We start from the raw sequence: 14599 nt of genomic DNA on the forward strand, positions 1-14599 counted from the left end.
CAATCATACCTGTACCAATGAAATCACCTGTGTCCTGTCTAAATGACTACCGTCCCATAACCTCATCAGAATACGTGAGGGGGACGAGTGGAAGACAGCTTTTGTGACCCCCACTATGAATATCTTGTAATGCCCTATGGCCTTGTTAACGCCCCCTCCGTATTTCAAGATTTTATCATGAGGTGCTTCAGGAGTATCTCCATAAGATCGTGTTGGTCTACATAGATAACATCCTCATCTACTCCCGGAGCATGGCCGAACATTGCCACAACTTTTCCTGGGGTTCGCCCACTTGCACCGCTTCTTCATCCATAATTACAGCTCCATCACCAGCCCACTGACCAACCTGCTCCGCAGCAAACCCAAAACTGTCTCCTGGACCCCAGCCGCCACCAAAGCCTTTGAAAGGCTCAAAGAAGCATTTACGAATGCACCAGTCCTTGTACACCCAGACCCCAAGAAACCATTCATTGTGGAGGTCGATGTATCCACCTCAGGAGTTGGTGCCATACTCTCCCAGCAGCAGGGGACACCAGCTAAACTCCATCCATGTGCCTTCTCTCACAAGCTCAACTACGATATAGGTAACAGAGAACTTCTCACCATTAAATTGGCCCTAGAAGAGTGGAGGCATTAGTTGGAGGGTGCACAACATCACTTCACAGTTCTCACCGATCACAAGAACCTGCAATATCTGAGAGAGGCCAAGAGACTGAACCCTCGTTAAGCCCAATGGGCCCTCTTTTTCACACGCTTTAATTTCACGATTTCTTACCGTCCAGGTCCCAAGAATGTCAAAGTCGACACCCTATCTCGCCTCTATGACTCCAAGGAAGAAACTAGTGAAGAACCTGAATCCATCATCCCCGAGAAGATCATTGTAAGTCCCATTCAGTGGAATTCAAGTCCGTTCACCCCCTCCAATGCTTCCACGGCCACTCCGCCGGGCTGTCCAACCGGCTTGCAATATGTTCCCAGGGCTCAATGCACACCTCTCATTCAGTCTGTTCATTCATCTCTGGTGTAGCATCTGCTTATGATCCTTGATGGTTATTGCGGCTTTTATCTTAAGAGACCCCTTTTAGCCTTTGACATTGGCTAAATAATTCACAGACCCGGCCCCACATTCGACCTTCATATGGGTGCTAAATTGCCAATGGTTGCCCCCACTGTCAAAAAGATGCTAAGCAGAATTGACTATCTGTTCTCTCCATCGGACTTCAAACACATCCCAAGTGAACTAAATGACCCTTGGTACCAGGCATGGCTGACCAGTGGACTACCTCCATGAGTACAACACACATAACAAACACGAATAGAGACATTTCCTTTACTTAGACCATAATTATTCAGTTACAAAGGTATCTGGTATAGGCAAGTGTTGTTTGTATGTTTCCTTATTATATTAGCCTAGTGACCACTCGTTATTTGTATTAGTAAGCTGTAAACACTAATTTTCAAGTGTATGAATGGATCTCTGGTTTAATATATGTTAGATGTCTCTTTCTTGACATCAAAATGATCTGCTCTTTATTTCTCAAACAACGATGTATACTATGTGAATGTGAAATACATCATAAGATTTTTACTATACTGTGGGACGAATTACACCGATCGAGCAGAACAGTCATAAAACATGCAAATGAGGTGTCAAGTGAGACAAAGAAACACTTTCCCGCTGAAACTATGTGCCTTGTTATTGGTCAAACTGACCAAAAGTGGGGGTTACTGGATCCAGATAAAACTTCTCTCACACCAAAAAGGGACGGTCTTATCTTTACCTTCGGTGCCCTAGGTACACACATCACCATGGAAACCTCGCGACTCCCCTTTCGCGGGAGTCCGAGCTCCTGGCAGCTTTGAGCTCAGTAACTTTGACGATTTAACTTCGGACCAATCAACCCGTGGCTGGAATGACGAAGCTTTCACTCCTAAAGAAATTCATCAAGAGTTTGATTGTGTAAATCACACATTGGACTATTAAAGGAGCAAGGTGCTCATATCCTGGCTCTTGAAAAAAGTTTGGCTTGCTGTTTATTTATATTACATGCTAGGAAAGCAAAACGTATAAAGTGAACAGTACAAGTAAAAAGCCATGGATCAGCAGGTGCATGAGGAACGCTCAGAAGCAAACATGCAAACTGCAGGGAGTAGAGGGAAAGAAAAGGCACCTTTAGAGGTCAGTTCTAACCGCTCGTTATATTCCTCCAAGTCCCCAGTTGCTAGTGCTGCTGCAAAAGCTAGAGCCTCAGCAGAAGCTGCACGTGCCAAGATGGCGTTCGCAAAAAGACATCTTAATATGAAAAAGCAGAAAGCAAGGTTGGAACAAGAAAGAGCTACGGTAGAAGCAAATCTGCAAGCATTGGAATTAGAAAAGGAAGCTGCAGCTGCTCTGGCAGAAGCGGAAGTGTTAGAGGCTGCAGCAATGGAACGTGATGACAATCACAGTGAAATAAGCACACTTTCATCACATGTGATTTCAATGAGAACGGAAGAATATGTAAAATAGCAGACTCAGGTGTGCATCGACTTTTCTACACTACCACTGAATATCTCTTCATCAACCTTTGCACAAGAATCGACTCCACGTTTGATCGATAAGTCTCAGAGCATGAATGCTGTATATGATAGCAACAAATATAGTTCAGGAGCGGAGCAGATTATGCGATAGTGAACATCTACAGAGCACAAGATTTCCAGATTCCCCATACAATCTGCCTCATTCCATCCCAAATACTGCATTTAAAGCATCTTCACATCAAGATCCTGCATCAAAAATTTATACTATCCAATCAAATACACAGCATTACTCTCAAAGTCAAGCCACGCCTATTCTAGACTTTGCTAAATTTATAGCACGTAGAGAGCTAGTCACCACAGGGCTTAACAAATTTGACGATAATCCAGAAAACTTCAGAGCCTGGTGTCTTCATTTGTTAACGCCACATAAGACTTACAGCTCTCAGCTAGTGAAGAGTTAGATTTGTTAGTGAAGTGGTTGGGGAAGGAATCGTCAGATCGTGTGAGGAGGATTCGAGCAGTGTATGTTACTAATCCGCAAGCTGCTCTCCAGATGTCGAGGACGAGACTTCAGGAATGCTATGCCACCCCGGAAGTGATTGAAAGTGCCTTATTTAAGCGCCTGGATAACTTTCCACGTCTGTCTCCGAAGGACAATGTAAAACTTAGAGAGCTTGCAGACCTGCTCATTGAGATACTTGGAGCAAAAGGAGATGCATACTTACCTGGGTTAGTTTACCTTGATACCCCTCGCGGTATTAATCCTATAGTGGAGAAGTTACCAGCGAGTCTGCAGAAGAAATGACTGTTCGCTGGCTCACATTTCAAGGAAGAAAACAAGGTCAGTTTTCCTCCATTCTCGTTCTTCACTCATTTCGTTTGCAGTGAAGCTAAAGCAAGGAATGATCCTAGTTTCAAGCTTTCAAAAAGTAGCCACACAGTCGTCCGCAATGAAAGAACCCTCTATAAACATAGTACTAGCAGAGTTCCTGTGTTAGTGCATAAGACGGATGTTTCAAAAAATTATGAGTCTGATTCAGTGAGCTTGAAAGAGACCATTAAGAGAGACTTGACGAAGCATTGCCCTATTCACAACAAGTCACATCCCCTTTTGAAATGTAGAGCCGTTGGTGGAACGCAAGAACCTCCAGAAAGAACATAAGAGGTGTTTCAGGACCATTTGCGCAAAGGTTAGATTTAGGCTGGGTGATTGTAGGTGATGTCTGCATTGACAGAGCCCATAAACCGATAGTGAGTGTCTTTAAAACTAACATCATGGAAAATGGCCGCCCATCACTTCTCACTCCATGCTAGAGACACATCAAAGTGAAAGAGAAATTGTGCCATGGCGGGGAGTTTTTCCCCATGCGTTCAATCACGCTACTCATGGTGTGCAAACAGAAGATGAACTTGGGCTCAAGGTATTTGACAGAACCAAAAACGATAACAAACCATGTCCTTCGAGGATGAGACCTTCTTGAAGATCATGCAAGCGAGTTCCACCAAGACAAACAGAAAAACTGGGTCGCTCCTTTGCCATTCAGGTCACCCAGACCATTACTCCCAAATAATCGGGAACAAGCTTTGTCTCGCCTTAATTCTTTGCGTCGCATGCTGAGTAGAAACCCTGAGATGAAGGAACAGTTTTCTGCCTTCATGGAGAAACTCGTTCAGAACCACCATACAGAAAGAGCACCACCTATCCACGAGGATGAAGAATGTTGGTACTTACCCATCTTCAGAGTATACCATCCGCAAAAACCAGGACAAATACGGGTGGTATTTGATTCCAACGCGCAACACCAAGTTATTTCTTTGAACAAAGTGCTCCTCTCAGGCCCTGACTTAAACTCGCTGTTAGGTGTGCTTCTACGGTTCAGGAAAGATCGCATTGCAATTATGGCAGACATTCAACAGATGTTGTATGGTTTCCTGGTGAAAGAGGACCACAGAAACTATTTGAGATTCCTCTGGTACAGCGACAGCTACTTGAACAAGGAGGTGGTAGACTACTGTATGAGGGTACATGTTTTTTGGAAACAGCCCTTCCCCGTCAGTGGCTATATACGGTCTAAGGTTAGCTGCACAGCGAGGTGAACAAGAGTATGGAACTGACACTTCACACTTTGTTAACAGGCACTTCTATGTGGATGACGGCCTCATGCCCTTTCCCACAGTAGCTGAAGCGATCAACCTGCTCAAGCACATTCAAGAATCGCTTTCCACAAGATAGCCTCAAACAGTGTCAAAGTCATGCAAGCTTTCCCACCGGAAGATCTTGCTTCTGGTCTCCAAGATCTGAATTTTGGAAATGAGAGTTGGCCTACACAAAGAAGTCTGGGTTTGTACTGGGACATAAAAATAGATACCTTCACCTTCAAAGTTGCAGCAAACGACCAGCCCTACACTCATCGCAGAGTGCTCTCTGTCGTGAATAGCCTCTTCGACCCTTTGGGCTTTGTGGCACCAGTGATAATCCGGGGCAGAGCATTGGTACGTGAGCTGACCAAAGAGGTACATGATTGGTACACGGTCCTTCCTGAAGAGAAGAAAAACAAGTGGGAGGAATGGAAAACCTCACTTCAAAAGCTAAGTAACCTTCACATCACACGAATATACCTACACCATTCACTTTCTAACACTTCATACACTGAGTTGTGTGTTTTTTCAGATGCCTCGAGCTGGGCCATAGGGGCTGTGGCTTACCTTAGAGCTCTGACTGATGAAGGCGAGGTCAAAGTGGGATTTGTGCTGGGCAAAGCAAAGCTGTCACCTCGTCCTGAGCCTTCTATCCCTCGCCTGGAGCTGTGCGGTGCAGTGCTGGCTGTAGAGATGGCTGAACACATTCTCGATGAGCTAGACCACAAGCCAAATGCAGTGAAATTCTATTCTGACAGCAAAGTGGTCCTAGAATATATATACAATCAGTCCAGACGTTTATGTGCACAACCGTGTTCAGCGGATACGTCAGTCAACTTCTCCAGACCAGTGGAGTTATGTGCCCACGGTTCAGAATCCAGCTGACCTGGCAACAAGATCCGTGGTTATGTTACAGCTAAACGACACCATATGGTTCACAGGACCCAGCTTCCTCTTCCACCTGCCCCAAGAGCAACAGCGTGAGCCCTTCAAACTGGTTAATCCTGAGACAGATGCAGAAGTCAGACTTTGAGTAACCAGCTTCGATACTCGAGTTGATACTTTTCGGAACGGTTTCAACGCTTTTCCACCTGGGAATCTTTGCTGAGAGCGATTTCTTTTCTGATTCATCAAGCACATTCTCACGAGTCAAGTTCCATCAGTCCATCCCATACATGCAAAGGATGGCATCAGTGCAGCAAAATACGCAAGCCTGAAGAACAGACAGCAGCATTACATTTACATTTATGCATTTAGCAGACGCTTTTATCCAAAGCGACTTACATTGCATTCAAGTTACAGTTTTTACATTTTATCAGCTCTTTTTATCAGCTCTAGCAGCAAAGAGACTAATACTTCTACACGCCCAGAAAGAACTATATCCAGAGGAGTATGCTGCTTTGCAGAGAAACTAACAAGTTTCACATTCAAGTGCACTGTGGAATCTCGACCCCTACATCGACAACGGTCTCTTGAGGGTTGGAGGATGTTTGAAACATGCTTCATTCGAGTCAGAGGTAAATAAACCAATCATCCTCCAAAAGCTAAGTCATGTTGCTAAACTGTTGGCGAGTTACTACAACTCCAAAGTGCATCATCAAGGGAGACAGTTCACAGAAGCAGCAATCCGACTGGCTGGCTTGTGGATTGTAGAGGGGAAAAGACTGATAAACTCTATCCTTCATTGTTGTGTGACATGCCGCAGACTCAGAGGAAAGGAAGAAGTTCAAAAGATGGCAGATCTTCCTCCTGAGCGCCTCAGTACATCTCCTCAATTTACATACGTGGGGTTAGAAGTTTTTGGTCCATGGACAGTGGTCACTCGACGCACCAGAGGTGGTGTAGCTGAAATCAAAAGGTGGGCTATACGCTTCACATGTATGAGTACACGAGCAGTACACATAGAAGTCATAGAGTCTATGAACACATCAATGCTCTGTGAAGGTTTTTTGCTGTGAGAGGACCAGCAAAATAGCCCAGATCAGACAGAGGAACCAACTTCATCGGAGCAAGTCAAGAACTAAGCATGCAACCAGCAAAAGAAAACCAGACTAATCTTCTGAAATACCTTCATGAAAATAACTGTACATGGGAATTCAATCCGCCACATGCATCCTACATGGGTGGAACATAGGAACGCATGATCGGCGTAACCCGCAGGATTTTAGACGGTATGCTGTTACAGAAGAAACATGCTCACTTGACCCATGAGGTACTTTGCACTCTGATGGCAGAGGTGTCAGCAATCATAAATGCTAGACCTCTGGTTCCCGTCTCAGCAGATCCCTATTCTCCATGCATACTCACTCCTGCGATGCTCTTAACCCAAAAGCCCAGATTACCTGTTCCATTTGTGACGGTTCCAGTGAGTAACCGGCTAATTCTGAGTTGCAGGTGATTGGCTGATTGGAGTGGTTGCACACTTGAATGTAATCCTGGCGCTCTATAAAAGACTGGGACAGAGATGGACGCGAAAAGAGAAAAGAGAGAGGCCTGAGCTTGTGCGGGTGCTGGAACCTGCTTTTGGTTGCGCTGTATTTTGGGTCTCGTCAAGAGGCTATCGAGGAACTTACGAGATGTGAGGAATACGGGAGATCACTGCCGCCTTTTGATCCATCTGCTTCGGGATGGTTGTTGTTTCGGAGGTTCCGTGGTCTGTGAATGGTTGGACTGTTGTCTTTTATATATACTACACATTGGCACGTACCTGCTGACACTTATTACCATTTATATTTGCACTCTATGTTGTTCTGTCTTACACGGAGTAAATAAACATATTTAATAATTGGCTGTGGTGTGTGGTGACTCCCTTATTTTGTTGCGATTTGGAAGAGAGATCGTAACACATTCGAGAACTACACTGAAAATGACCTCTTGAAATGTCAGTGGAAGCGAGTGCAGGCAATTGCTAACGAGTTCTGGAGCCGATGGAAAAAAGAATACATCAGTACACTCCAACCTCGACGCAAGTGGCATGAGACTTACCGAAATCTGCACCCTGGAGATGTTGTGCTGTTAAAGCAAGTTCAGACCCCAAGGAACGACTGGCCTTTGGGCTTAATCACATCCATTTTCCAGAGCACTGACGGAAAGGTCTGCAAAGTAGAGGTTAGAACAACCTCAGGAGGTAACGTGAAAACCTTCTTAAGACCCATTTCTGATGTTGTCTTACTGCTAGCCAAAGAGGAATAAATAAGACTGAACACAGACTTTTATAGTGGCATTAATAATGCCAGGCGGGGAGTGTTCTGCCTCTGTTGGAGGTTGTGTACAATTTATGATACACATTTGCATTTACCAATATAAACTTTTTGTGATACTTTAATGTTCTGTATAAGTTTATTTTTGCCTGCCGTTATTTTGTAAGTTCTTATGTGAGGACTCTTATTTTGATGGGTTTCCGCAAGCGCTAACATTAGCTAACAGGAAGCAGCAACTCGGGACGCAGCAAGCCTTGACACGTTTGTGACACATTTAGATTAATCCTCCTCCTTCTAAACCCTGTCGAAAGCATTGGCTGTAAATTCATTTAAATCATTAATCTGTCCAGTTTATATTGTAAAAGAGTATGTTCGGTTTAAAAGTGATATAATCAAAGATGTTTGTGATTGCCGATCACAAATTGCACTAGTGCCCTGCATTGAGAATGCTCATAACTTGTGGATTGCATTAACTTGCTTCTGAGTTAGCGATGTATCTGTATACATTTTACTTGTTAAACTGATAAGTTTGTTACAGTTTTGATAATTAATTTTCAAAATATTTAATTATATATTATATTATATTATATTATATTATATTATATTATATTATATTATATTATATTTCTTTCATTTCATTTACAGTTTTACTCGGTTCAATGGCCGCAGAGTTTGATTGTGTAAATCACACATTGGACTATTAAAGGAGCAAGGTACTCGTATCCTGTCTCTTGAACAGAGATTGGCTTTATTTATATTACACGCTAGGAAAGCAAAACGTATAAAGGGAACAGTACAGTGTAGGCTACACGCCTGCTTTCCGTGCCTTAACAGTTCTCGAGTTTCTCACTGAGAAACCAGCCACTGTTAATGACTTAAGTTAACTGCAGTTTATAAATTAGACCCTATAAAACAACCAAATCTTTTATAGCATGCCTTGATGCTATTTTATCCTCCCTAAACTGAGTGAAGAAAACCTCTTTTAGCGCGAAGAAGATAGTGAGCGATGTTCCTCGCTTATCGTAAAATTAAGGCCTTATTATGTATAGCTAGATTGATGCCATTTTTCCAATGCCATGCAACTAGACTATTACTCCCGTGGGTTTAATCATTAGCATAGCTAACGAATGCATGCCCCCTCGCCCGATCACAGAGCAAAATTAATCTTAGAAAACTGCAGGTCAGTATCGGATTAATGATAGCTGGGAGTCAAAATCTTGATTAAGTAATTTCTGCAACAACCGCATAAGTCCCATATATCTAGCGAAGAAAACCCAGATCAGCAGTGCATATAAATAGTTGTACATTAAGTTTAACTGATCCCGGGCGAAGAATCCCCACTTTCAGTTTTGAACAGCACAAGTTCCATATATCTGGCGTAGAAAACCCAGATCGGCAGCGCATATAAATAGTTTTATATTAAGGTCATCTGATCTTGGGCGAAAAATCCCCACTTTCAGTTTTGAACAGCATAAGCCCCATAGTACCTCTCAGATCGGCGGCGCATAGAGTTTTAGATTAAATCTATTTAATATTGGGCAAAGAAAACCCCCACTTTCGGTGTTTTGTTTTAAACCGCATAAGTCTCTCCTGAATAAGATAAGATAAAATCTCTTCAGGATATAGCCATTCACTCAATATGAAACTTGAAGAGGACTAGAGAGCCTCTCTGCTTTAGTGTGCTTGGTCTGTCCAGCTATCTTTCTCATCACCTCCCTAGGCAGTACAACCCTGGAGAGCCCCGCTCTGCAGTCCTTGTCACAGCCCCTAGAGGTGCTAGTAAGCCCTTGAGTTCCAACTATCCCTTTCTAGGTTTGAACTTTGATTTATTTTATTAATTTCGGTTCGGTCTGTTTTGGTTGTTTTTGTGGGCCTGGAGACCTAACCTGTTTGAACCATCAGAAAATACTTGGTAATAACGTTGATAAACCGAAATAGCCTAAGTCATTAAATGACCCTCTAGGTTATCGCCCATCAACAGTGTTACTCATAGTTTTGGGTGCTCACTCACACCAATTATCCTCTCCTGCCTTATCAGCCACGATATTTAAGTGCTTAGTTTGCGTAACTAACTGATCACACCAGTTAACCACACAACGCATAGCCCCAAATATTTTAGCCCATAAATCTGTATGGACTTGCATTGGTTTTTGTGGTGCTTTTCCCTCTCCACCTGTGTTCCACCTGTGTCCAGATCATCCAGCCCTGCCACCCACCTGATCAGCCAAAGGATTGGCTGAGCACTGCAACAGATGTCCTCCGGTCCAGGGCCATTCCTGATCTACAGCACCTGAGCGAAACAGCTGGATGACAACCTAAACTGGCAGACAGACCATGATCAAACCAAGGCTATAGCCACAGAGAACCAGGATCATCGGTGCTCTTGCCTACATCCGCATCATCCATTTAACGCTGAGCGAAAGATGCTTCAACCACAAGGAGGCCCAGAGGACCGGGAGCATGTGCAGAACTGCCAGACCAGCTGGACCAGATGGATGAAGAGGTCGAGGAGCTACAAGAGGAAGTAGAAAGTTTCAGTATGCCTCTACAAACCCACACGGACACTGAGCACAGAGAGCAGCTGGAATAAAAGCCAGAGAGGCTCCAGCAGGCTGTAGCTCTATTAAGTACTGACCCAGGCGAACCAAAACAACGCCTGTGAATGCCACCTGCAAGCAGCCTGAGTTGAAATCCAAGTCTCTGCTCAGCAACTCTGCAACTTCAAACACCAACCAACCAAGTCAAGGTGAACTCAATGTCACAAATTAACTAAAATGGGCTGAACAGAAAGGGAAAACACAACACAGAATTTCCTCTGACAAGCCGGCCCAGGCCCCCCAGCCAAGAGTCCAAATTTGCGAAGGGGGACGAAAGCCCACTGTTCACACGTCACCAGCCAGCAATTACAGGGGGGGTGGGGAGGGATCCTTTCAGAGGATCACTGCAGACACACACCGTGTGGCCCCACAGAACCCAACATGCTGGCCAGAGACAATATGACTGTCAACCTAAATACTGCAGAAGGCCACCACACTTGCCTGCCTGCAAAACATGAACTGTTATGCTTGAACTCTGCCCAATGTGACCACATGAAACTATCTGATCAGGAACACCTCTAGCCTGCACGAGCAGTCTGAAACTGTCAAAGTGGATAAAGACTACAAGAAGCCTGCTACAGCCAGCTTTGAGTCTACGGCAGATGACAGAACAGGCCACAAGGGAGGAAGGCTTCAACTCCAGAACCTTACCTCCTTCCGAAATCTGCATCACATTGTGGGTCACCACCCAAGTGCCATGGCCTTCCCCTGCACAGTGACCACCTGACATCTGCGGAACGCAGCCCATATGGCCTACAGAAAACACAGCGCTGCCTCCATAGAGACTGTTAAAATCCTGCCTATCTCTGCACAGTACCCAGAACTGACTCTGGAGAGCACACGGGCCAGCAACGGAGATCCTGAGGACATAAAAGAAACTGATCCTGAGAGTGGCCTCCCCAGCAGGGCAAACAGGATATATCAAACTATCAGACTTCTTTTAACCCTTTGGCGATACCAACTCGTTTTTTTAAGATAAGGGCAAAAGACACTAAACATACTCTGTTGATTTTGGTCACACAAATAAGTGTTATATATCAATCGAAACTGTTAAGTGTCTACTTTTTTTTGTGTACACTCACGATTACAACAAAACTTTGTGGCTTTGGAAAAAAAAAGAAAACCAACTAACGTTTTTTTTTTTTTTTTTATTGTTACAGTAACTAGTTACTGCCCAACACTGGTAATATAGTTTTTGTAATTGTGTTATCTACATGCTCACACTTTTTTTTTTTTTTTTTTTTTACAGATTTGCCAAGGAAAATATTCAAGTACCTGTTTAGAAGAGAGCCAAGGCAAACAAGCAAGTAATGTACAGGCAGTCCACTCTGTCATGGAAAACAGAGACTGATGTTGATATGATTCCACAGACTCTGCGATTCCGGCCTGCACGGGAAACTGGACCTCAACTGACGTCTGCTGACTCGCATTCTCCCATGAGTCTATTTAAACTTTTTTTTACAGAAAGTGCTGTGTCAACTCTGTGCCACAACACCAACGCTCAGGCTGCCAAGACAACTGCAAAGGGATGCAAATATAAATGATGTTTTATTAAATTATATGTGTGCGCAGCTTTCCGTGGAAGATAGGAGAAAGCGCCTGCTTGAGAACCACGTGCGGATCAGAGATGCACTGTAAAGAAAGATACAAACAGACCTATGCTGCGTTCCAATTTGCCTACTCATACTCATGCCCTAAAAGAAAAAATTACATATTTTTGAGTATGCAGCAGAATAGGCAAGCTTTGGGACATACTACTTCGTCATAACTGCGTCTATAACGGATATTCCGTTGCTTAGTAACATGCATCCTGTTATTGTTTAAACTGCCCTGTCAATCATCTTGTCACAGTTAACATTATCCACATTTTTATTCCCTGCCGTATTAGAGTTGCCAGTCGCGGGTCTTTCATGCCAAGAATTCTACTCATATTTGCAAAATGATGCATTTAAAAGTTAATGACCAAACGTATCATTATAAAAGTTCACAAAGTTACTGCAGATTAAATATAACATGGATAACATTAAATAAATATTTTTCATTAGATTAGACATTGATTATTTGTCACTCATACACCTTTCTCTACCTGTTCATCGGACTCGCATATATTATTCTGCAAAAATTGTTTATTATTATATAAGATACAAGTTTCATCATTAGAATGATCAGAAACACCTGCAAAATTTTAATTTATGAGAACTAAAAATAACCTACAGGGAATGTTCTGAGATCTCTTAGGGCATTCCAAAATAAATAGTAAAAATTATCATATAAATTAGGGCAATGTGTTCAATTCATGAGTTCATGGACCTGCTATGGCTGAGAAAAAAATGACAGTTGTCAAAATTACGTGTGATGTGTGTCATGTTATAGAGGGGAAAAAAAAGTCTGGATGGGAGAAAGGTCCAGAAAAAAAATCAGAGCAAAGTTCAGCACTCTTAAAAAATGAGGAGAAAATAAAAATAAAAAGTTAATGGAACACATTTAAATGTATTACATTTAAAGGTATTACAATTTAACCCTCAATCGTAATTCAGGACAAATTTGGGCAAAATATTTTTTCTATAAGATGAAAAAAAAACCTAAAACTGGCTATAACTGCGCAACCATTTGTCTTATGAACATGCAAGGTGGGCATGGTCTTAGTCCAAAGTGCCACAAGTGTCTATAAAGACATTTGCGTATCTCAAAAATAATGGCCACCATTGGCGGACAAAGTTTTTGCACCTGTTAGACAAGGTTAATGGAGCCGGATCGGAACGAAACTCAGTGAGCCTGTTCGACTCACGGCATCATACGTTAGAACGTCTCGGTTACGTATGAAACATCTCGGTTACATATGTAACCCTCATTCCCTGAAGGAGGGAACGGAGACCTCACGTCGGTGACCGACGAATTGGGATCTCGCTTAGAGAGACCAATCCACTTCGAGTGTAACTAAACGAGCCAATGCACATTGGCATGCGATTATTGCATCCAGCTTCCGCTAATCACAGCGTGAGTATAAGTAGGCAGCAGGTGCAGCGCATATTCAGGTTTTCTCTGAGGAGCCGAGCCGAACACTATATCGATGTGCGCATGCCCAGTAGCCGTAGCTGTATCCCTTCTAGCCTTCACCATGTGGGTGCTTTTTCACTTTCACTTCATGAGACCTTCTTCGTCTTCTGGGACTGTTTAATGGTGGCTGACAAGCCAACACCAAGTGGACTGGAGCGTGAAGCCTCAATAGAATGGAAGGACAAAGCATTCATGGGAGGGAAGAAAGAAAGAAAGAAAGAAAGAAAGAAAGAAAGAAAGAAAGAAAGAAAGAAAGAAAGAAAGAAAGAAAGAAAGAAAGAAAATTGTACATTCTATTTTCCAATCCTGTTATTTGAAGATAAGTATTTCTCTTTGTGTTTGGACTAGCTCTGGTAGATTAAAATTGGTTAAACCTAGATCTCTCAATTTCTTAACCAACCCCTCTCTTTCCAGAGTAAATAGGCCTACTGCACAATGTAATACATGCTCAGTTGTTTAATTGTGTCTTCTTTTCTACTGTTTAAACATATTTCTCCTTTGCCAGCTTGTTTCCCTGTCCCACATTTCCTGCCACTTTATTTTCACAAGTTCTTTGATTTGTTTTTTTTTATTTTATCTCTGCTTTTTTCATATGTTATATTACCCGTTTAGCCAGTTTGTTCACTTCATTACCCTTTACTCCATGTGCAGGTACTTTATGAGACGAACAGGTGAGTTCTGCTAAAAACAAACAATGCCACATCAAATTAGACTGAATGTGATGACATTGAACCCTATATGTACCACCAGTGTACTAAGTACTGCATACCGCAATGAACTACAGACTAGAAGTGACACTTAAAATAAAAGTAGTTATCAATTATTCCAAAATAAATAGTAAAAATGATCATATAAATTAGGTAAATTAGGGCAATGTGTTCAATTCATGAGTTCATGGCCCTGCTATGGCTGAGAAAAAAATGACAGTTGTCAAAATTACGTGTGATGTGTCATGTTATAGAGGGGAAGTTAAAAAGTCTGGATGGGAGAAAGGTCCAGAAAAAAAATCAGAGCAAAGTTAAGCACTCTTAAAAAATGAGGAGAAAATAAATATAAAAAGTTAATGAAACACATTTAAAGGTATTA

The 14599-nt window shown here is 42.7% G+C and overlaps 2 protein-coding genes across 2 annotated transcripts in view; one reads left to right on the forward strand and one right to left on the reverse strand.

Annotated features, from left to right (window-relative positions):
* LOC306846321 (protein NLRC3-like) overlaps positions 1–14599 on the reverse strand; it is a 325863-nt gene that overhangs the window by 65405 nt on the left and 245859 nt on the right. The window lies entirely within an intron of this gene.
* LOC306849996 (SEC14-like protein 1) overlaps positions 11205–14599 on the forward strand; it is a gene marked incomplete at its 5' end in the record, with an annotated part of 28806 nt that continues 25411 nt past the window's right edge. The window contains one exon of the mRNA XM_079385401.1: positions 11205–11363. Within this exon, the coding sequence (XP_079241527.1) occupies positions 11205–11363 (159 nt within the window). The remainder of the gene's footprint in view (positions 11364–14599) is intronic.

Source organism: Barbus barbus (assembly GCF_936440315.1).
Source record: "Barbus barbus genome assembly, chromosome: 3".
Lineage (NCBI taxonomy): Eukaryota > Metazoa > Chordata > Actinopteri > Cypriniformes > Cyprinidae > Barbus > Barbus barbus.